The sequence below is a fragment of the Petaurus breviceps genome, unplaced genomic scaffold (assembly GCF_028583685.1).
Source record: "Petaurus breviceps papuanus isolate PSGF00001 unplaced genomic scaffold, PetGlider_PUasm1.0 131, whole genome shotgun sequence".
NCBI classification, from domain to species: Eukaryota; Metazoa; Chordata; class Mammalia; order Diprotodontia; family Petauridae; genus Petaurus; species Petaurus breviceps.
The window spans coordinates 510,072-533,292 of NW_027185674.1; the positions used below are offsets into that span (position 1 = coordinate 510,072).

The 23,221-nt window shown below is 42.0% G+C and overlaps 1 protein-coding gene across 7 annotated transcripts in view; it reads right to left on the bottom strand.

Annotated features, from left to right (window-relative positions):
- The window catches only part of MAPK4 (mitogen-activated protein kinase 4), a 241,106-nt gene that overhangs the window by 91,045 nt on the left and 126,840 nt on the right, over positions 1–23,221 (bottom strand). For 2 of the 7 annotated variants that reach the window (XM_069104219.1, XM_069104199.1), the window contains exon 3: positions 16,386–16,484. The exons of the other annotated variants lie outside the window; for them this stretch is intronic. In XM_069104219.1, coding sequence (XP_068960320.1) covers positions 16,386–16,418 — 33 coding nt within the window. In that variant the 5' untranslated portion in view covers positions 16,419–16,484. The remainder of the gene's footprint in view (positions 1–16,385; positions 16,485–23,221) is intronic. 7 annotated transcript variants of the gene reach the window in all.

The window sequence follows — 23,221 nt, forward strand, 5'->3', positions numbered from 1 at the left end:
TCTCTCTCTTTCTCTCTCTTTCTCTCTCTCTCTCTGTCTGTCTCTCTGTCTCTGTCTCTCTCTCTCTGTCTCTCTCTCTGTCTCTCTCTCTCTGTCTCTCTCTCTTTCTTCTCTGAAGCTCATGGGTTGAACCACAATACATCCCTGCCCAATCTCCACTTAATGGCTGCATTTTGGGCCCTCCTGCCTTAGAGTCAATGTCAATGCTAACTGTTTCTCTTTGGAACAGCAAGCCTGAGGGTCTTCCCCTTCCACCTTGATTTTTTTTTCTTTTTTCTCATTAAAGGGGCCATTCCTTGACTATGGGTGTTACCTCACTCTAAGTGAGTACATGAAAAGGGCTTAGTCATCCTGATGAATATCAGGCTACTGGATCCAGATGGCTCTGGAGGAGAACGTGAGGCTGGTGACCGTGCACAGCCTCCCTCCCTCACATCAGTCAACTGCAGTCATGTCACCATTTTCCTGATGCCATGGTCCTCTTCGAAAACAAGGACAAACACAACATTTTGATTCCCCATCCAAATCATTGTGTATGCTCTTGTGCATTTACATGTTTGGTGGAAAGACTGCTGGGCCTGAAGTCAGAAGATATGAATTCAAATTCTGACTCTGTTACTTTTACCCTGGGTCACGTCACTTAACCCCTCTGGGCCTGCTTCCTGATCTACAGTAGCTATTATCAGCAGTCTAAGTGGAGGGGTTAAGAATTCAGGAGTGGGGAACCTGCAGCCCTGGGGCCACATGTGGCCTTCGAGGTCCTTGGGAACAGCCTTTCGACTGGGTCCAAGTTTTACAGAACAAATCCTTTTATTAAGGGGCTTTGTTCTGTGAAGTTTGGATTCAGTCAAAGGACCACACTTGAGGACCTAGGGGGCCACATGGGGCCTTGAGGCCCTGGCTAACCAGGGTCACATGGCTAGTAAGTCACATGTCTCACCCCTGTCTAACCAGAGTCACATGGTTAGTAAGTGTCTGAGGCAGGATTTGAGCTTAGGACTCCCATTGTTGAAGTCTGGAAATATAGAAAATATGGAAAATAAGGGGAGTGGATTTGATGGCCTTAGAGATCCCTTCTAGCTCCCATTCCTTGAACCTGTGCTGCATCCCCCCTGCCAAATGTAGATTCCTTGAGGACAGACTCTTTTCACTTCAACCTTGTATCCTCAGCATCTAGTACAATGTCCTGAATATGGCAGGTGGCTAATAAATGCTTATTTGAATGAATAAATTAATAACAAGATATTTAGCAAAACTCATAGACAGGTGAGATGTCAGAAGACAGAACTCACACCCATATTAGAACTTAATTATATTCTGTCTGGCTCCTAATGTCGAAAATACTTGGGAGTCTACCTCCCAAGATATAAACAAGAATCATATAAACACAAGTATAAATTACAATTTATAGAAATAAAGAACTAAATAATTTGGAAAATATTAATTGCTCATGGGTAGGATGAGTCAATGCAATAAAAATGCCACTATTACTGAAATCAATTTACTTATTCAATTCCATACCAAGGACTGTCTTGTAGAACTAGAAAAAATAATTATGGAATTCACATGAAGGCAAAAAATGTCAAGAATCTCAAGGGAAATAATGAAAAAAAAAGGTAGAATGAAGGAGACCTAGCAGTATCATATCTCAAACAGTACTACAAAGCAGGAACTCTCAAAAGAATTTGGTACTGATTAAAATATATAGAGATTAATTAGAGGAACAGATTAAGTACATAATATATAAAAGCAAATGAATCTAGTAGCCTAGTATTTGATAAACACAAAGACCCCAGCTACTGGGATAAGAACTGGCTATTTGATAAAAACTGCTGGGAAAAATGGACAGCAGTATGGAAGAAATCAGACGTCACTTCACACCTTATGCCAACCTAAGCTCCAAACCGATACATGACCTGGATATAAAAGGCTGCATCATAAACAAATTAGAGAAAGATAGAAAAAAATTACCTATGAGATCTATGGATAAGAAGAAAGTTCATTACCAAATAAGGGTTGAAGAAGATCACAGAAGATCAAATGGATAATTTTGATTGAATAAAATTAAAAAGCTTTGCACAAGTAATACTGGGGAAAAATCTTTGCACCAAGGTTCTGTGATAAAGGTCTAATTTCTAAGATATATTGGGAACTGATTAAAATGTTTATGGACAAGGACCATTCTCCAGCTGATAAATGCCTAAGGATATGAATAGGCAATTCTCAAGGGAAGAAATCCAGGCTGTCTATAGCCATGTGATGCCATAGGTGTCTCTACTACATCACTACTAGTTTAAAAAAATGCAAATTTAAGACAGTTGTGAGCAACCACCTCACCACCAGACTGGCAAAGATGACAAAAAGGAAAATGATAAATGCTGGATGGACTGTGGGAAAACAGGCACTCTGCCACAGAAGTCGTGGCCCTGGGAATGGAAAGCAATTTGAAATCATAAATAAAAAGTTACTAAACAGTGTATGTCATTTGGCCCAGCTACACCACTATTAGACCTATACCCAGAGGAGATGAAAAGAAGGAGGAAAAGTTCCTTTATGTACAAAAATATTTATAGCAAATCTTTTTGTGGTGGCAAAATATCAAAAGAAAACCGGAAACTATGGGGTGGCTAGGTGGCACAATGAATAGAGCACTGGCCCTGGAGTCAGGAGGACATAAGTTCAAATCTGGCCTCAGACACTTAACACAAAAACTAGCCGTGTGACCTTGGGCAAGTTACTTAACCCCAATTGCCCTCCCAAAAAAAAACCTGGAAACTAAGGGATGCCCATCAATTAAGGAATGTTTTAATAAACGGTGGTATGTGAATATCATGGAATACTACTATGCTTTAAGAAATGAGGAAGTAAATGACGTCAAAGAGACATGGAAAGACTTACATGAACTGATGCAGAGTGAAGTGAGCAGGACCAGAACAATTTATACTATAACATCAATAGCATAAAAAATGAACAATTTTGATGACTTTTATAAACTGATGAAGAATGAAATGAGTAGAAGCAGGTGAACAATTTATACAACAGCAACAGCATTGTAAGGACAAACAATTTGGAAAGCTGTAAGGGCTATATGATCCATACAATGACCATCCAGGCTGAGGATCAATGATAAAGCCTACTATCCCCCTTCTAATAGAGAGGTCAATAGATTCAGGATGCAGAATGACGTCATATTTTCTTTATGCAGTCAATGAGGGAACTTATTTTTCTTGATTCTGCATATTTGTTTTAGGGAATTTGTTTTCTCTTTTTTTTCCCCAATGCCATTGGGGAGGAGGATGGAGAGAACTTTTGATTTCTGTTAACACTAAAAAAAGGGGGTGGGGTTCTTTCAGATGTGGAGTGTTACATCCTTTTTCAGATGAGATCACTATGTTGTTAATTTTGCTTAACTATCTTACTTTATTACAAGAGAGCTCTCACAGAAAGGTAGTAATCTGGAAAAGTTTGCAATGTTTTTTAAAATGTCGATAAAACTTAAAAAAAAGATAACAGATGTGTTAATTTAAAAAGAAGAAGAAAGATAGTTAGTTTGGCATAGTAGAAAGAGCATAGATTAGCGTTCAGCAGACCTGGACGTAAGACCTACCTCTACTTGTCCCATGTGGCTGACCTTGGGCATTTCAGTTTACCACTCTGGCCCTTTCTTTCCTTATCTGTAGAATGTGGGCCAAAGTCCAGCACCACCTACCTTGAAGAGCTGTTCTGAGAAAGGCAATTTCTAAAAGAAAACGTATAAAATATTCTTTGTATTCCCAGGACTTAACCAAGAGCCTAGCACACAGTAAGCACTTAATAAATATTTATTGATTCTACTTGCTGACTAAATCAATCCAATCCAATAAACATTTATTTAGTACCTATTACATGCCAGGGGCTGGGCTAAGCACTGGGGTTATGTTTAATAAAAAGAATGGCCCAAAAGGAGTTTACAATCTAATGGATTGTAATCCACACAAAAGGAGGAAGGAAAATAGGGGTGGGGGAGACTAGAGAGTACCTGTGGGGGGGCATTTTGTTCTGCAGAATTGAAACCAGGCAGAGCAGCAGATGCAGAGTGGAAGGGGTCAAAAAGTCCAATTTCTGACCTCTATACAGGAAGGCACTGGGAGGCATCTGGCACTCCATCCTCCAGCCCCCCAAGTAGAAGGGAGAGGAGGCTAAGGGAGGTGATATCAGTCAAGGGTTGAGTCAGCAGCCTGGTGGTAAGGTTAGAGTTAAGAGATAGGATGAGAGTTGAGTTAGAGGTACAATGAGGTTAACTTAGGAGTGCCATCTTGTTCAGAGTTGGAACCAAGGTAGAGTGGAGCATGAATGTGAACTCAAAGTGTGTTTTGATATAAGATTTACCTGAATTTGGGGAGCCATAAACTGCATTATAATAATATTCTATCAGAGCTTCACAAAGCTCAAAGACAGTGTGATGGAGAGGAAGGGGTTGGGAGAAATTTCATGTATAAAGAAAAGCTCAGAGGCAGACGCAATGAAGAGAGGGTACAAATGGGGCTGCTTAGCTGAAGCAGGTGGTCACCATATGGTAAATGAGGAAGGTTGCTTTGCCCATAATAGGGGAAAACACCCACTCTGAGCCCTCTGAGTTCTTGTCTGATTTAAACCCTGATGGAAAGTCCTTTGACCGAATTCAAGAAGTATTTAATAATGCACCTACTATGTGCAGAACTCTGATGGATGGTCACCAAAAAGGAGTTACAACATTTAGATAAGACACAGTTCTGACTCTACTGGAGATCACTCTCTCAGAGGGAGAGAAGGTTTACACAGAGGCAAGTATAAAATACACAATATTACTTGGTAAGTGCACAGAGGGGCGGCATCAAGTGCTACAGGAGAGGGGGAAAGGTGAGGGGGAGGTCATCACAGACAGGAAACACTGAAACGTTTCACATGATATTGGACTTCCTCTCATTGATCTGATTCTCACTAAGTCACAATGGCCCATTCTCAGCCAATGGAAATGCATGGCTAGCTCCCATTATTCCCAGGGAGGTCAATCATTCACAGGGCTTGTGCACAGAGGGTAGAAGAGAATTCTTTTCAGTACAGGAAGAAACAAAAAACCCCTTCTCTCTGGCTGTTAGATTTCTTATTTTCCAATGGTGAAGGAATAGTATTACAACCCACTGAAAGCTCAACTGTAGGGGTGGCGGTGCCCAGGGGACCCAGAGGGTCTATTACCTAAGTCCTCCTGAATTCTTAGACTGGAAGTCGGGCTAGAAAAAGTGATGGATGAGGAGTCAGGGGACCTGGTTTCTCATTCCAGCTCTGCCCCAAACCAGCTGGGTGACCTGGGGCAAATCATGCCATCTTGTAAAATGGGACTAATCATGCCTGCCCTATTAACTCATAGGCATGTTACAATAATAATATGAGATCACATACGTCAGAACACTTCAAAGCTCTAAGTGTTAGGAGGTAACTCGGGATGGTATATAGAGTGGTATGCTTGGAGTCAGGAAAACGTGAATAGCCATTCTTCCTCAGACACCTACCAGCAGTGAACAAGCCATCTGTCCTCCCTAGGCCTCAGTTTCCTCATCTGCAAATTGGGGTGGGTTGGTGGGTTTATATTCAATGACCTTTAAGGTTCCTTCTGGCTCTAAATCTATGAGATTCTCTAAATAAGTATGAGAATAACTCATTATTATTAAATAACAAGAACTTTATTAGTAGGAGATATTTCTATATGGTTTTGTTAGAAGAATTTGGCTTTTCTTTTTTTTTTCCCAAAGGGAGAGGCAGGAAAAAGTGAAAAAAATATTAGGGGGTGGCTAGGTGGAGCAGTGAATAGAGCACCAGCCCTGGAGTCAGAAGGACCTGAGTTCAAATCCAGCCTCAGACACTTAACAGTTACTACCCGTGTGACTTTGGGCATGTCACTTAACCCCAATTGCCCTGCCCTCCCCCCTCCAAACAGCAAAGAACTTTGAATCTATTTTCTCCTTTGATCCTCACAATCAACAAATATTTATTAAGTGCTTTCTATGTGCCAGGTACTATGGCGCTAAGTATACAAGAATGAAACAGTCTTTATATTCAACCAGCTAAATGACCTGGCTGTGTCTCTCCTTATCAAATGAGGAAGCAGGGGATCAGAAAAGTTAAGTGACTTATCCAAAGTCATGCTGCTGGTAAATGATGCTCCTAAGTCATGAACCTACATCCTCTGATCAGAGGTCTAATGTTTTCCCCATTGTACATCTAACTCTCCATTATGCTGAGATCACAATAAACATGGCTTCTTTTTCATAGGAAGCACCTTTCAGTAAAGTCGGCCTGGGCACAGGTTGTCCACCTTGCCCCTACTGTGACAGAAATAAAACAGACATGAGAAAGAGCCAGTTCAGGGAAATTCTGGGCCCTTGAAGCTGAGGCAGGGCCTGGTCCTAGGTGAGGACAGGGCTTTTTGCTGGGGCCAGTTGCCTCAATGTGGAGGGAGCGCATCTCTGAGACAGGTCATGCCAAGTCATGGGTTATGGGTTTGGGTTTGTCCTGAGAGGGGGAGTATTCCATAGAGAGGCTATGAGGGCCAGAAAGTCATAGTGTATGATACAGAGAGGAAAAAGATGTTTCTCTGTGCCTCAGGAAAGCAATACACTAGGGGCTATTGTGGTATAATGGAAAGAACACTGACATGGTGTCAGAGGAACTAGTTTTGAATCCTGGCTCTGCTACTCTCTACTTGTGTGATATTTAATCTCTCTGGGCCTCAGTTTACCTATATGTAAAGAGAGGGACTAGACCCTTATAACTGATAATTTATGCATCTTATGTTACTTATGACTGATACCAAAATTTATGGTTGCACAGTGTGTTGTTGGAACATATTTTCTTCATTAATTATTGTTATTACTATAACAATAATAAAATCCCATGCAATTTAACTTTAGAGAAAATAGGTCACAGGAAAGGAATCTTAAAGTTCTGTACCATTTTCCCAGGTACCTATCCATTTACCTATCTTGGCCAACAAGGCTGGGCACAGTCCCATTTTGGGACTTTAAGTAGACTTTCTGGCCAGGGATACTCCTTTTTCCCACTTCTTTAAATGCAGAAAGTTCAAATTACTCCACAGGCCAGTGAGGATGCCTAGTTGCTCTCTGGGGGAATCTAATCCTGACTATTGGTCCAAACAAATCCCCTTGTCTGTGTATTCTACATTGACCAATGTCTGGGCAGCTAGGTTGGCTCGATGAATAGAGTGCCAGACATAGAGTCAGGAAGACCTGAGTTCAAATCTGGCCCTCAGATACTTATTAGCTGCGTGACCTTGGGCAAGCCATTTAACCTCTGCCTCAGTTTTCCCATTTAAAAAAATGGGGATGGGGCAGTTAGGTGGCACAGTGAATAGAGCACCAGCCCTGGAGTCAGGAGGACCTGGGTTCTGGTCTGGCCTCAGACACTTAACACTCACTAGCTGTGTGACCTTGGGCAAATCACTTAACCCCTCTCCAAAAAGCAAAAAAAAAAAATGGGGATAATAAAAGCATTTACCTATCAGAGTTGTTGTGAGGATCAAAGGATAACTTTTGTAAAGCATTTGCAAACCTTTCAGTGCTATATAAATGCTAGTTATTATTATTCAACTAGCATATCAGATCCATCAAACATTCACTAAATACAAAATACTACTCTAGGTCTTTAGGGAGAGAAAAAGTTTATGAAAGGTATGCTCTCTGTCCTCATGAAGCTTAGATTCTGGGTGGAGTAAGGCTTCTTCTTTTCTACCCAACATTCTATCTTATTGAAAACCAGTTCTCAAGTATGTGGTGAACATCTGCTATGTACTCAACACAATGCTAGGCACAGTGGAGGAGACAGAAACATGGATGGTTTGGGACTAAGCCATATCCACATTTTCACTCTGTTTCTGGTCTCCTAGAAGAACAGAACCCAAGCAGAGGACAATCAGGGATGCAGCCTGTGGCTGTGGGAATAAACAAAGCTAACTGTCCATCCCAACTCACTGAGCTAAGGATCCAGACACCAAAGACTGGGGGGCAGTAAAAGTCTACCGTGCCCACTGTGCCTCAGAAAAAGAACAATTGCTCAATTACCAGAGGCACAGTGGTGAGCAAGGAATTCAAACTGGACATCTCCAGCTGTCCTGGCACACTCACCTGCCCATATAAGTGTTTTGTAAACCTTACTATATCACTATAGAAGTAAGAGCTATTATCACTCATTGATTCAAAGCTTGAACAAGTTACAGACCTTACTGTCCCTTAGCATATCAGAGGTGGAAAACACCTTGGAAAGCCCATAGTTTAAGTGCTTTCTCCCCATATCACAGATGTGGGCACTGAAGCGCCGAAAATGGAAACGATGCCCCAAATCACATAGCTCTTCCAACTCACAACAGGAATTCTTAACCTGGCGCTCTTGGAACTTGATTTTTTCTTTTCAACTGTGATTACTGTATTTTAACATAATTGATTTTCTCTGCAGTCCTTTGTATTTTATTTATGCATTTGAAAACATTCTGAGAAGGTGTCTACAGGTCTCACTAAAGTGGTCTACAACACGAAAAGGTTAAGAACCATTGCTTCAGATAATTTTTTTGCTTGGAGTAGGTCACTTTCAAATCCTCAGGAAGGCTTTCTCTGTCATTCCCCCCCCCCCCCAATCTCTTTCAAATGGGAGAGCTGCTCCTGGCTCATCCACAAATATCCTTTCATAGATAGCACTAATCAGCAGCTCCTCCTCATCAAATAATGAAGAACTTACTCTTTGTTATGGAAGAATCCCCATGCCTCTGCAGCTGTCTGCATTCAAAGTCAGAGCCTTCTTTCTAATTGGAAGACAGGTGAGCTTCCATCTGGCCATTTATTATCTGTTAGCCACTCTCCCCAGGCCCTCCCACAAGCCTGACATCTGCATTATGAATGCACAGGTGCTGGCACCCTGCAGGGACCCAATCAATATTAACTGCGTTGAGTGAGGAAATCTCTATTTTCAGCTAACCCTCGGGGAGCTGGGAATCCTGTGATTCTGGAATCCAAAGGTGCTGCCTCCCCCTCCTCCTTAGAAGAGGTCAACGAATCAGTCATATAGATGTGAATACTGCTATGTATGGGCCCTGCAACATTACCTTCCCCAGTGGCTTTATTGAAATAGGCTGTGGGCATTCTGAGGGCTGAAAAGAAGAGAGGAGGGAGGAAGGGAGAGAAGGGAAATAGACAAGAGCTTGGAATGAAGACTGAAAAGAGAAAGAGAGGGGATGGGAAAGGACAAAAAGATGGGAGAGGAAAAGGAGCAGCAGCAATTAAGTAGGAGAAAAGGGGGGTGAAAGGCAAGAAGATAGAAGAGAGCAAAGAAGGGGAAGATTGAAGAGAAAAAAGGGAAGTAGAAGAGAAGAGAAGGGATATGGCAGGGAGAAAAGAGAGAGGGGAAGACAGGAGAAGAAGGAGAAAGAAGATGAGGGGGTGCAGGGGTCACTGGAGAAGGGCTGGGAAGGAGAAGATGGGGGGAAAAGAGAGAGATGGAGAACTTGTAGGGAATGAGAGGTGAAGAAGAAATAAAAAAGATTGTGAATAGGGGGAGAGTTGGAGGGAAGAGGGAAGAAGACAGGAGAGGAGAGGGAGACAGAAAGGAAGGGATGAAAGAGAGAAGAAATCTGCCCTTATTCAGGTTAGCATAACTGGTACCCAGCTGCCTGTGTGTGTGTGTGTGTGTGTGTGTGTGTGTGTGTGTGTGTGTGTGTGTGTCCACACACACCAATAAAGTCCATAATGCAGATAATGCCAGAACCGTAATAGCGGCAGCACTGTGAACAAAACACTCCATTTCCTTAGCCCTATAAATGAAATGCTAGCAGCAGCCAAGACCTCACTAGTCCTCCCAGGTAGAGCAAATCTGGAGAGCAGAACCAGACTCCCTATCTGTCTATTAGTGTTATCAATGACAATTCTGGCCTGGTGTTTCCAAACACATATTGGAATTTAGTTTGGAGAGGGACTCAGAGACTGCAAGCTATTCATATTTAGTAGAGAAAAGGGATGGAACATATATGCAGTCATACAGGTTTATGTTTTCTTTCTTTTCTAACCCTCAGCCTCAGCCCTTCATCAGAATTTAGTTCAGCTCTGAAAAACAGCACAAACTAGGCTCTATCTGCTTGTAATGACCTAGACATTGTAATGCTCTGTAGAAATTGGAAAATTTCTTTTTCTTCTGGACTTGGAGGAAGAATTACCGCTGCAGAAGTAGACAGCCCCAGGGTGCTTTGGTGCTCTCATCCAATGACCTGTAAGATAACTTTCTCATTACAGAGGTCTGGGAACAGAAGCCTCACCTTCCAGAAGGTTTGTTCAGTGGTTTGTCAAGGTGTTAGGAGAATGATCTCTGGCCTAGAAATCAGTAGATCCAAACTGTAGTCCTACCCTCTTTAGCTGTATGACCTCAGGTGAGTCATTTATCTTTCCAGCAGGAGTGGGGAACCTGCAGCCTCGAAGCCACATGTGGCCCTCTAGGTCCTCAGGTGTGGCCCTTGGACTGAATCTGAACTTCAAAGAACAGATTTGTTTGGATTCAGTCCAAGGGCCACACTTGGGGACCCAGAGAGCCACATGTGGCCTCGAGGCCGTAGGTTCCCAACCCCTGCTAGACTTTAGTTTCCTATACAGCGTCAGCTCCTTGAGGGCAGGGCAACTTCACATTTGTCTTTGTTTCTCCAGTGCTTGACACATAATAGGTGTATAATCAATGTTTCTTTAATATTTGAATCTGTAGAATGGGGAAATTACCAAGGTTCCCTCAAATGTCAACATTCTATACTTCAATGTCTTGGCCAGCTGGTGCCCAAGCCTACTTGACCTCTCTGCCTATCACTCTGAACTAAGAGGTGTACTCATACTCTCTACATGGCGACAGAGAAGATCTGAAGACATCATTGGCTCATAAAACTCTAACGCTGAAAGGGAAGACCCAGCCCAACTCCACCATTTAACACTTAAGGAAGCCGAAGTCCAGGGCGGTAGTGATGCGCTCAAGGCCACATAGCCTGGAAGCTGAGGAGCCAGAGCTGAATCTCCGTACAGTTAATTCAGTGTTTCTTCCGCTATATCATGATACCGAGGAGGGAAGAAAGGGCTGAAACACCAGTGCTGTTTCAGGTCAGCATAAGCCTCTCTGGACTCCTGGGCATTTTCTTATTGTGACTAAGACATAAACAATGAGGTCCTGTGTGGGAAGAAAAGAGTCAATGTGGGAAGGGTTCCATAAGGGCCTCAGAGAAAAGTGCTCTTCAGGGAAGGAATAAGAGAGAATGGGGCCTCTCTGCTTGTTGGTGAAAGCCATTACTTCAAGGAATGGGTCAGAATCCTTAACAATTCCCCTGCTAGGAGAAAACCACTTTGGGTGGATTCAGCACAGAGTGGATGGATGAGAAGGAACACAAAGATACCCAATACTGGCTGAGGATAAAGTTGTGATGCTCTGGGTAAGGAGCTTTGTGCTGCCAGTTCCGAAATCTTTCCTTTTCCCTTTTTCCCCTCATGGAACAGTACAAATTATTTTTAGTGTGAATCTGTTGCAATTGCAGAAATTGCAAAATTAACATCCCTAGTGTTAGCAAAAATAGATTTTTCAAACAACCCACCGCTTATGCCTGGCCTCAGTAAGCTTGGAGCATAATACAATGGGAATCTTATTTATAAAGGATATACCAAAGTTTACAGAATCACTCTGATCAATTAGAACTAGAGTGGAAAATCTACAGCTCAAGTGTTAGATTTGGCATATTGTTCACTTCATCAAGCCCATGGCAAATATTTCTAAAAATGTAGGTGGATGACAATGTTTACTATTGACCTTCAGAACCACCTTATTCCGCTTTTCTTATGCAAGATACAAAATAGAGCAACGTGGCAACTGTTTCCCTATGATTACCAACTCTTCCTTCTCTGTGAGTAATGTCCCTTTCTGGGTTTATGTTGGGAAGCAGATGACCACGCTATAGAAATAGGGCTATGAAAACTGAACAGACTAAACTGAATTTAGTGTTGTGATCAAATTAAAGTTACATTAATCTGACACATAATACACAAACGTGTGTGTATGTGTGTCTATATATGTACATATTTGTGCATATATATGTTTTGATTACAGGGAGAATGTGGAAAGAATATTAGATTTAAAGTCAGGAGAGTTTAAATTCAAATCCTATTTTACCATGAATTGTGCCAGGAAAGTTGTCTTTTCTACTGGCTGCACAGGAATCTGTAAGAAATTGTGTCCTTTAGTGTATGGGGGGATTTTTACCTTGTAATTATTATTCCATTGCAATATGGCTTCTGGCCTTATCATTCAACTGAAAACTGTTCTCTTTGAAGTTACAAATGATTTCTCAGTTGCAAAATCTATTGGTTTTTTTTTTTTCTGTCCTAAAACTTCTGGTCTTACGTGCTGCACCTGACACTGTGAATCACCCTCTCCTCTCGGATATTATTATCTCCTCTCTGGGTTTCCATAACATTGCTTTCCTGGTTCTCCTTCTACTTGTCTGACGGCTTCTTCTCAGTCTTCTCTGCTGGCTCATTGTCCATATCACACCCCGCTAACTGTGGGTGTTCTTCAAAGTTCTAGCCTATTCTTCCCCTAAATTCTCTCTCCGTAGTCTCATCAATCCCCATAGGTTGAACTAACATCTCTGCAGATGACCCACTGCTCTAAGTGTCTATCCCAGGACTTTCTCTTGAGCTTCAGTTTCATTTCCTCCACCTGCCCATTGGACATTTCCAATTGGATGTCCCATTAACATCTCAAATTTGAAATGTTCAAAACTGAACTCATTATATTTACCCCTAGATCCTGTCTTCCAAACTTCTCTTTATCCTCAACATGATTTTTACCTTCACAGTATTTTCTTATCTAAACTCTTTATTCTACTAGCACCGATACCTTAAACATTACCTCTTACCCTTCTTCTACTTTCCTTGCTTCAAGCATCTCTCTACTCCACTGTCAGGTAATTTCCTCAAACACAAATCTGACCATGTGAATCCCTTCTTCAATCAATTCCAATGGCTGCCTATCACCTCTAGAATATCTAAGCTCCTGTTTAGTTTTTAAAACCCATACACCAATGATGTCAAATCAATACAAACAAGGGCTTCTCCATTGTAAATAAGATTCCCTGTGGGCACATATTGAGTTGGAAAACCACATGTTAATTTTATCTGTGTTTTGTTGTGTATTTTTATTTATTCTGTTAAATGTTTCCCAATTACTCTTTAATCTGATTTGAGCTTCACTTGGTTCTGTGGATTGCTTGTTTGATACCTCTGCCCTGCACAACTTGGTCTCAACCTCTTTTTCCAGTCTTTATGGGACATCACTTCTCTTCCCACATTCTATGACTCAATCAAACTAGCCTCTTCTCTGGCACTTATATAGGACATCCCATCTCCTGTCTCTGTGTCCCTGGATGGGCCATCCCAAATGCCTGGAATGCAGTCTCTCCTTACCCCCACTTCATGGAGTCCTCCTCTTCCTTGAAGATGCAAGTCCAATACCATATTCTGCACAAAGCCTTTCCTGATTCTCATTCCTTTCTGCTGTCAACTTCCAGTGCTTTCCCTTCCAAATTACCTTGTCTCGAACTACTTTTATATCTTTGTATTTACTTTCTTTGTAGAGATGATCTCTTCCGAAAATACTCTCTAAATCCCTCCTACTCTCTACAATGCAGACATATAAGTCATATGGGAGTTTTAAAAGTTGACACTACCCCTTTTCTCAACGGGTTTACCAAGTGAGGAGACAAAACACATAAAAAGAAAATAATTCAAATGAAAGAGAAGCTGCCATGTTCTCAGTGTGGTATAGACACTTTCAGGCAAGAGCTCAGGTAGGGGAGAGAGCAATGAGAACTACAGAGAACAGGTAAGGATAAGGGAGAGGTCTTGAAAAGGGCATAAACTTTATGAAAAAGTACCATAGGATCACATATTTCGAGCTGGAAGGGACCACAGAGACAATCTAGACCAAGCCCTTCATTTTACAGATGAGGACACTGAGGCTCTGAGAGGTGACATGAAAAGTTACCAGTCATAAATGTAGTAAATAGCAAAGACAGGATTCAAATCCATACTCTTTGATTCCAGATTCACTGCACCAATTTTTTTTTTAATAAACCTTGACTACAGGCAATTTACTGCTAGCTCTGGACATGAGCTCAGTCTCATGCATCACACCAATAACAGAATGTCTACCACAGATTCGCTTCGGTAACAAAACAAGTCTAGGTGGCTGTGAGAAATTTCCCAAAGTGTTTACTTCTTTCTTCCGGGCTCTCAGATCAACACACTGTCAAGTACAAGATGCTAATTTCAGGTTGTTTACCAAGCCTAGGTAAATGCTACACCCCCAGGCTGACTTCTCTTTCTCTCTTGATTTCAGAACAGAAACATTACAATGTAGAAAGTAGCTGAAAAGTTCTGTCTGATTCCAACTCTGTTTTCTCCCACTCATTCACCCCTCCTTTCCACTCCTACTCCTACTGAGGGGCTGGCCTAAGAGATTTGTAACTGGTCTTCCTTTCTCCTCTCTCTAAACTGTCCTTTGTACCTACTACCCACAACCCCAATCACCAAAAACCAACCAAACAAAAGCCATCTTCAGGAGATCCTCATTCTTTGTGAAAATTCAAGCTTTCCAGATTCTCCACAATCAGGTTCCAAACTACCTTTCTATTATTTCTTCTTATTTTTATTCACAAACTCTATATTTAGATTAATCCTAAGCAGCCCCCTCCCTCTTACACTTTCTCACCTCCAAGTCTCCGTTCACACTGTCTGCAATGATCTCTTCCCTTCTCATTAAGCCATCCAGTGCCTATGTGTGGAAATCCTCCCTTGTTAATTGAGATCCAGATAAAATGCCACCTGCTTCCTCAAGCCTTCCCTGATCCTCCAGCTATAAGGGATCCCAGCTTTTACAAATCTCTCATAACCACCGTTTGAACATCTTAAATGCATTTATCATATTATAACTTGTTATATAGTTATTTGAGTTATAGTTACAGTTGTTTGAGATAACTAGGGGAGAGAGAGTTGGCCTTGAAGCCAGAGAGACACGAGTGCAAGTTAGTCCTCTGACACATAAAGGCTGTGTGGCCCTGGATAAGGGTGTGTGGGTGGGGAGGCAGGACAGATGGGGGGAGGATCAAGAAAGGCAATTCTCTTAGTCTATAGGTTGCAGTAAAGGTGCCCACCTGCATTCAGGAAAACCCCATACCAATGAAATCAATGAAAACAATTCAGTTCTTACCCCTGAAGTTATTTGTACATTTGTCTTCTTTTCCTACTAACCTATAAGCACCTTGAAGGCAGATGAGAGGTGTTTAATAAGTGTTGCTTGATAAACTGAAACAGGTCTTAACCCAAACTGCTTTTTCTGAGTTTTCCAGAAGGTTCCTGCTAACTCTGAGGTTCCCTTGATTTAATTAATTCACCCAATGAGTATTTATTGAATGCTATATGTGTAATATTGCATGCAGTGAACAGTGAGGGCTAGATGTAAAGATAAATAAGATAAGCCTATCTTGCCCTCAAGGAACTTAAAATCTAGCAGCAGAAATCTGAGAAGCAGAAAATGCTACTAGGGCAGATGGAGATGTGGCGTGCATGATCCAGACACTGATATTCCTCAGTTTTCCAGAGAAAGGATGTATCAGTTTTTCCCAAACTGCATCTAGGTTTATCTAATTGACTTGGGTTACATTTTGACTTAAATGAACCCCATAATTAGTTTTGTTTTACATTGTTTATCTGTATCTATATTTATCTATCTATATCTGTGTTGTCGAGTTGTTTCAGTTGTGTCCATGACCCCGTCTGGGTCCTCTTGGGAAAGATACTGGAAATTTTCCATTTCCTTTTCCAGTTCATTTTACAGATGAGGAAACTGAGGCAAACAGGGTAAAGTAACTTGCCCAGGGTCACATAGCTAGGAAGTGTCTGAGGCCAGATTTGAACTCGGGTCCTCCTGACTCCAGATCTAGTGCTCTATCCACTGTACCACCTAGTTTCCTCCATCCATATCTATCTCTCTCTCTATTTTTCTTTAAAAAAATCATTTTTGAGGTATGACCTATGTTTGAATCAAAATAGTATTATCCACATTTTACAAACGAGGAAACTGAGGTTAAGTGCTGAGTTATTTAGCTAGTATGTGCATTCAGATCAGGCCACCTGCTCTCTCCTCCACGTCCTGAGTCCTTTTTATTAAGTCATGGTCTCTGTATCATGTCAACTGATGCTCCCTGTGGTGGCTGGCCATGAACTGTCTATGGGCAGCATGATACGAGATAGCAAAAAGGCAATATGACTGAGTCCTCTGGTACTTACCTGTTTTGGTTCCTTCAGCCAGTCACTTGCCATCTTTGGGATTCAGTTTCCTCAGCAGTGAAATGGGCATAAAAGCATCCATCGTCTCTGCTCAGTCTTCTGTTAGGAATAACCAGGATAGGTCCCTTTACTAGTATCAAATGCCTATATATAGTGCCTAATAATCACACCGAATGGCATAATCCTGCTAGTATTTCTCCATTCTGCTTCTTTCCTCTGACGCAGTCAACGTGTCGCTGCCAAGTTGGGAAGTTTGTGGTGCCCTGCCAACTTCCAAGGCCATTTGGGATGACACATTCAAGTTCTTCCCTCATCTCAGCTCCCACATCTTTAATTGCTCAGCAGAAAATTCCCCACACATCAGAGGCTTTCTGCTCACTTCATCTGCTTTGTCAATCCCACACCTCCTCGTCTTGTCTCCCTCCCTCCTTTCTCCACTTCTTTCTGGATCTCATTTTCACTCATTTTGTCCATCTGTAAGCTCCTTCTTACTTGGCACTATCTCTTCTCTCTCTTTTTGCTACCACTTTTTTCCCCTGTCCCTTTGATTCACCATTTGCCAACCCTACCTTTGGCTACCCGAGCCTCAACCTGAAAACTACCCCTTCTCTCCCTCAACCTGAACATTTGCCACTTTGTGCTTAGTGAATAAGAGAAGGGGAAGGGCTGGGGAGGGGGTGGTAGTTGTGGAGAAGGCAAATCAAGATGTGGAAGGCTCTCTTCTATCCTTAAAGGCCAGAGGGAAAAAGATAAAATAGAGAAGGTACAAGTCGCCCCTTATAGTTGGGGCAGGAAACAGGATGAAAGTCACCAAACGAAAAGGCCTAGAGCAGGGGTGGAGAACCTGCAGCCTCAAGGCCACATGTGGCCTTCTAGGTCCTTGGCTGTGGCCTTTTGACTAAGTCCAAGTTTTACAGAACAAATCCTTTTATTATGGGGATTTGTTCTGTGAAGGTTGGGTTTAGTCAAATGGCCACACTTAAGGACTTAAAGGGTCACATGTGACCTTGAGGCCCCAGGTTCCCCACCCCTGAACTAGAGGACCTTCCTATCTTGCCACATGCCCTGCTTCCTGTCGCTTCTCATCTGTTTTTCTCCCTTCCTCCATTCTCTAAGCTGCTCTTGAGTCACCTGAGCAGATCTACCCTCACTAGAGGAAGGAATAAAGGAGGGAATTTGTGGGCACACTACCTGCCAGCCATAGGCCACACCCCGACATGTTTGTCTCTTCGGCTGCTCCACACCACTGGGTGACTCCAATTCAATGATCCTTTCCCCCTTCCCTCCCTTCCCATTTAAATCTCTTTCCAGACCCATATGTCAGCTTCCTCTCCATCTCTTTCCCCTTACCTTCTATTTCCCCCAATAAAGCTTTCCCTCTCTTTGCAAAGGGAAGTGGTTGCCATGGCAACCAACTACCAAAATTATTTTAAACTACCATATTATTTTAAGTTAACTTCAGAAATGTCTCCTATCCTCTCTAAGACACAGTGATCCTATTTTCCCAGACAAGATAAATTCCTAGGATAAATGAATCAAGATGATTGGACGTGTGGGTCTCTCTTCCATCCCATCCACACAGATGTTACAAAATATTTGAGCTGGAAGGGACTTTGGGTATTACCTCATTCAATATCTTCATTTTACTGAAGAAGAAACCAAGGCCAGAGAGGTGAAGAAATTGAACCAAAGTCATACAAGAAGCTAGAAGCAGAGCCAGGAAGATCTACTTGACAAGGACCAGAGCTCCTTTCGAAATGTGCCCATTGCTGCCTCTCTCAACACTTCTAGTTCCTGGGCAAGAATGCACAGAGACCTTTGCTGAGATAGAAGGTTAAAATAACCCACAGCTCAGATATACATACAAACAGCCCATAGCAACCTGTCTTAAAATCTCTTCAAAACTGTCTCTCCTTAATGTTTATTTCACTCTGATTATGCTCTTATACAAGTACTCTGAGGCAGGAACAGCACATAGTACCAACTACCTTGAGACCCACAGGTTGACCCCTCCCCGCCGTGTGCTTTGGATTGTCTTAGCTCTCTGGGCGCCACATTCTCCAGGGTGCAAGCACAATCCTCCTATCCAGCAAAGACCACTGTAGAACCGCCCATCAGGCACCACTTGCCTGAAGACAGAAAATCTGTGTAATTTACTCATCTGTCTAATGGGACTAGTACCATCTTGGGCAAGGTAAGATAAGGGTAAGGGTGACAACCAGAAATACTCATTAAATACATATAGAACTGCATATAGAACCCTGGGTGTAAAAGAGGTTTGAGGCAGGGTGTTAAGATAAAACCGGGTTCCCCGTCCTTTAACATCTATGTCCCAGGAGATAACGTTTCCCTGTCATACCATGTTCAGTCATTTCAGTCCAGTCTGATTCTTTGTGACACCTTTGGGGTTTCCTTGGGAAGGATACTGGAGTGGTTGTGCCATTTCCTTCTCCAGCTCATTTTACAAATGAAGAAACTGAGCCAAACAGGGTTAAGTGACTTTTCCAGGGTCACACAGTAAGTAAATATATGAGGCTGGATTTGAACTCACAAAGATGAGTCTTGCTGACTCCAGGCCTGGTGCTCTATCCGCTGTATACTTAGCTGCCTCAATCTCCTATCATCCCACCTCCTCCAAAACCCCACCCCTTCTAAACCTATTCTTGAATCTCACTAAAACCACCAGTTCCTCCGGGAGGTTCCTCAGTGCTTCCTGAGACCATCACTCCTACTCTGACTTCACTTTCCCTCAGTCTCAACTCCATAGTTAACTGTTATCATACACTATGCCTTGCTCTCAAATCTCTTGTGCCCTTGCCCTACTACCACACATGTTACCAAATCTCAGTTCTGGACAAATCTCCTCCCACCTCTGTTCCTTCTCGTGAGCCACTGAATGTCGGAGAAAGAAGTCTCACGACCATGCTGACTGGGTACATTACAAAATCATGTTATCCAGTCTCCGCTGGGTCCTCACAGCAGCACGGTACTTCTTCTATTCCGCCCTATTTGCTTCTCTACCTCATTCCTTGTGGAAGTTATTCTAAAACTTCTCTTTCCTCCTCCCACCCCAAGCAGAGGCCCTAGTCTCTCACATTACTGAGAAGACTGAGGCCATTCTTTTCCCATTCTCTTCATTCTCTTCCCCTTTATATCATCTCCTATACCTTCTCCTTTCTCCTAGCCTTTGACAAAAAACTGGCTCTTCTCCTCCTTGGCAAGTCCAATCTCTCAATGCATGCATTTTTTCATTTCTCCTCACATTTTTTCCAGTAGATCACATCCTCAATTATACCCTCTCCTTTGAATCTTCCTCCCCTCATTATCATCTTTCTTAATGCCTTCAGATGATTGTCTCTCCCATCTTTAAAAAAAAAAAAACCTTTCCTAGACCCTGCCATCTCTTCAAGCTTTCATTTTAATCTGTTCTCTGTTTTTCATCCAAATTCCTTGAAAATATTGCCTACGTTGATCACCTTCACTTCTCCTCCCATGAACTCTTTAATTTTTTGCAATCTGTTTCAGATGTTGCTTCTCAAGTGAGACTGCTATGTCCAATAAGCTCTTAATTGCCATATCTGACGATCTTTTCTCAGTGCTCATCTTTTTCAACCTAACTGCTACATTTGACTATACGGACCGTGCTCTCTTCCTAGATACTTTCTCCTCCCTGTATTTTTGAGATACAATTCTCTCCTGATTTGCCTCTGAGATGCCTGACTGTTCCTTCTCAATTTCCTTTGCTGGCTCATGCATCTGAATTGTAATGGTTCTCCAAGGTTCTGTCCTAGGCCCTCTTCTCTTCTCCCTCTACAACGTCCTCTCTCTCTCAATATTCTCATTAGTGAACTTGGGTTGAACTATTGATTTTTATGTAGATGACTCACAGATCTTAACTGGAGACTCAGTCTCTTCCCTGAACCTCAGTCCTGCCTCAATTGCCTATTGAACATTTTAAACTGGACATCCTGGAGAGAGCTCAAACTCAATATGTGCAAAACTGGACTCACTTTCTAGTGCCTCCCCAACCCTCCCTCTTTCAAAATCCCCTATTTCTTTCATAGGAACCAGTATCTTTACAGTGTCTCAGGTTTGTAACCTTGGCATCATCCTGGCCTCTTCACTCTCACCCTATGTAGATGTCAAATCTTGCTGTTTTTACCTTCACATCATCTTTCATAGTCAGCTCTTCTCCACTTACATAACTACCTTTAGTTCAGGTCCTCATCACCTCTCACATAGATTAGACCCCTAACCTGAATGGTCTCCCTGTCTCAAATCTCTCCTCACTCTACTCCATCCTACACACTGCTGCCAAAGGACTTTTCCTTAAATACAGACTTGATCATGTCAATCAACTCCACTGGCATCCAATTGACTTTAGAATACAAGATAAATTTTTTTTAGAGTCTTTTTTTTTTTTTTAAAGCAATTGGGGTTAAGTAACTTGCTCAAGGTTACATGGCCAGGTGTTTCTGGTTGCTAAGTGTCTGAGCCCAGATTCTATCCTGACTCTGGGGCTGGCCGCCCCTAGAGTCTTCTACAACAATCCTAAGTAATCTTTGAACTGTTACTATACATTACTCCCCTTCATATACTATATGGTCCAACCAAACTAGTGTTTTCTCTATGCCTTACAACTATCTCTTGTCTTCATGTTTTGAACTAGCTGTTCCCTAAGCCTGCAATGTAATCCTCCCTCAGCTCTTTGCCTTCAAGCCTCAGTTTAAGCACCACTTTCTTACATCAGTGGTGTCAAACCCAAAATAGAAAAGGAGGTGTGTGTGTGCATATTGATTTAGAAACCACATATTGAGCACTGTCATTGTGGAAATTTTAGCAAAATAAATAAAAATATAATAAAACATAGACAATGTTTAGACAAAAATGTTTATTGTATATATATATATATATGTTTTCTCTTCTGTGGGATATAAGCTCCTTGTGAGCAGAGATTGTTTCAGATTTTTGTTTCTTATCCCCAGAACCCAGTACACAGTAGGCATGTAATAAGAGCTGATTAATAGACAGACATCAGTTATTTTTTTAAAATAACTTCAAATGTTGCTTTCTTTTACATTGTAAAAGATTGGGGTAGAAAACTGGCAATTCAGCGCCTAGCCTGGCAGAGATGAATTGTTTAGCAGGGAAAAGGGAGAGGACATCACTAGAAGTAGAAAGATTTCGAAGCCCTGTAGTTCCAAAGGCCAGACGTGGATGGCTTATTACCAGCACGCTCTTAAGTTTATGCTCACTCTTCTCACGGACTTGGGGTCTATTTGTGGGAGAGTTTGTCCCAGATTTATGGTGAGAAGGCTTTATAGCTAACATTCTTATGATATGCCATTTTAGTAAATACCGTTGGTTTAAAACAATTGTCAGCTGTTAATGAGAACTACACGGGTAGAGGCTGGTGAGTGACTCTCCTAGAAGTGAGCAGCTGCCTTCCAAGGACCCCAACCTGTAAAAGTGAGGGGAGCAGGCCAGAAGTTGGGTGACTACAGCATTATTCCCCACGACAACTTAATAAAGGTCTCCAACTTGATTATAATTTCTCTAACTGAGGTGCCTCCTGGTTCAAAGCAACAGCTACCTCGGAAATCATTTCCCTGAGATTCCCCAATGTCGACAGTTGAGGGCCATGTTTTTACAGTTTTCTTTTGGATATCTCTAATGATTGTTTTATTAAAGAAGATAAACAAATGGAGGAAGACCAAGCCCATACACCAGCAAATCCCCCCCGCTGTCCCCCCACTTTGAATCTGCAGTCAGTACTAAATAATTAAATTTGGAATGATCAATGGAGCAATCACCTGAAATCTATTTACCAGAAACCCTTGGGATATGATTCCTTCTCTCTGGTACATTGACTAGAAGTGACCTGCAGTCTTATCATCTCATTCATCTTCAAACAACACAGCATTCAAGTAAATGTCTCTAGAAATACACTCTAGTGGGAAAAGCACTGAAGTTAATTAGAATCAAGAGGCCAGGGTCTGAATCTTGGCTCTGATTTTTGGAGGGGGGAGGGCAGGGCAATTGGGGTTAAGTGACTTGCCCAAGGTCACATGGCTAGTAAGTGTTAGGAGTCTGAGGCTGGATTTGAACTCAGGTCCTCCTGACTTCCGAGGACCGGTGATCTGTTCACTGTGCCACCTACCCATCCCAAGGCCCTCAGTTTTCTCACCCTGTAAAAATGAGGGGATCAGGATATTTGATCTTGGAAGTCCCTTCCATTGCTAACATTCTATGGTTTTCCTGTGGGTCAAAGTTGAGTAATACATAAAATGACTTAACATTAAATCAATATAAAACCCTGCTTTCAGCGGGAGGCCAAACTGTGACCAACCAGCAGTAAAAAAATTAATAATAATTATTAGATCATGTATTAATTAGGATCATAGGATTATAGATTTAGAGCTATAGGTCATCTCATGCCTCATTTAACATATAAGGAAATTAAGTCTTAGAGAAAGGAAATGACTGTTCCCCCATCACCCAATGAAGAAAGTGGCCAAGTAAGGATTCCAGCGTAAGTCTTCTGACTCCAAATCCACCAATTTTTCTATTACACAATTAAAAGTTATTCAATTTTAATAGTATCTGTGGATGTTAAAGCTATGACGGTTGCTGAGTGATGGCTTTGCATGTGAATTTCTCACAATTACCTAATTGTGGCAATCTAAAGGTGTATCTTAGAAATCATCTAGTTTAACCCACTCTTTTGACTGAGGAAGCCCAAGCAGGTTATGTGATTTTCTCCAATTTACACAGCTAATTTCAACTCTCCAAGAAGTTTTTTTTTGGGGGGGGGAGAGAAAGAGAGAGATAGACAG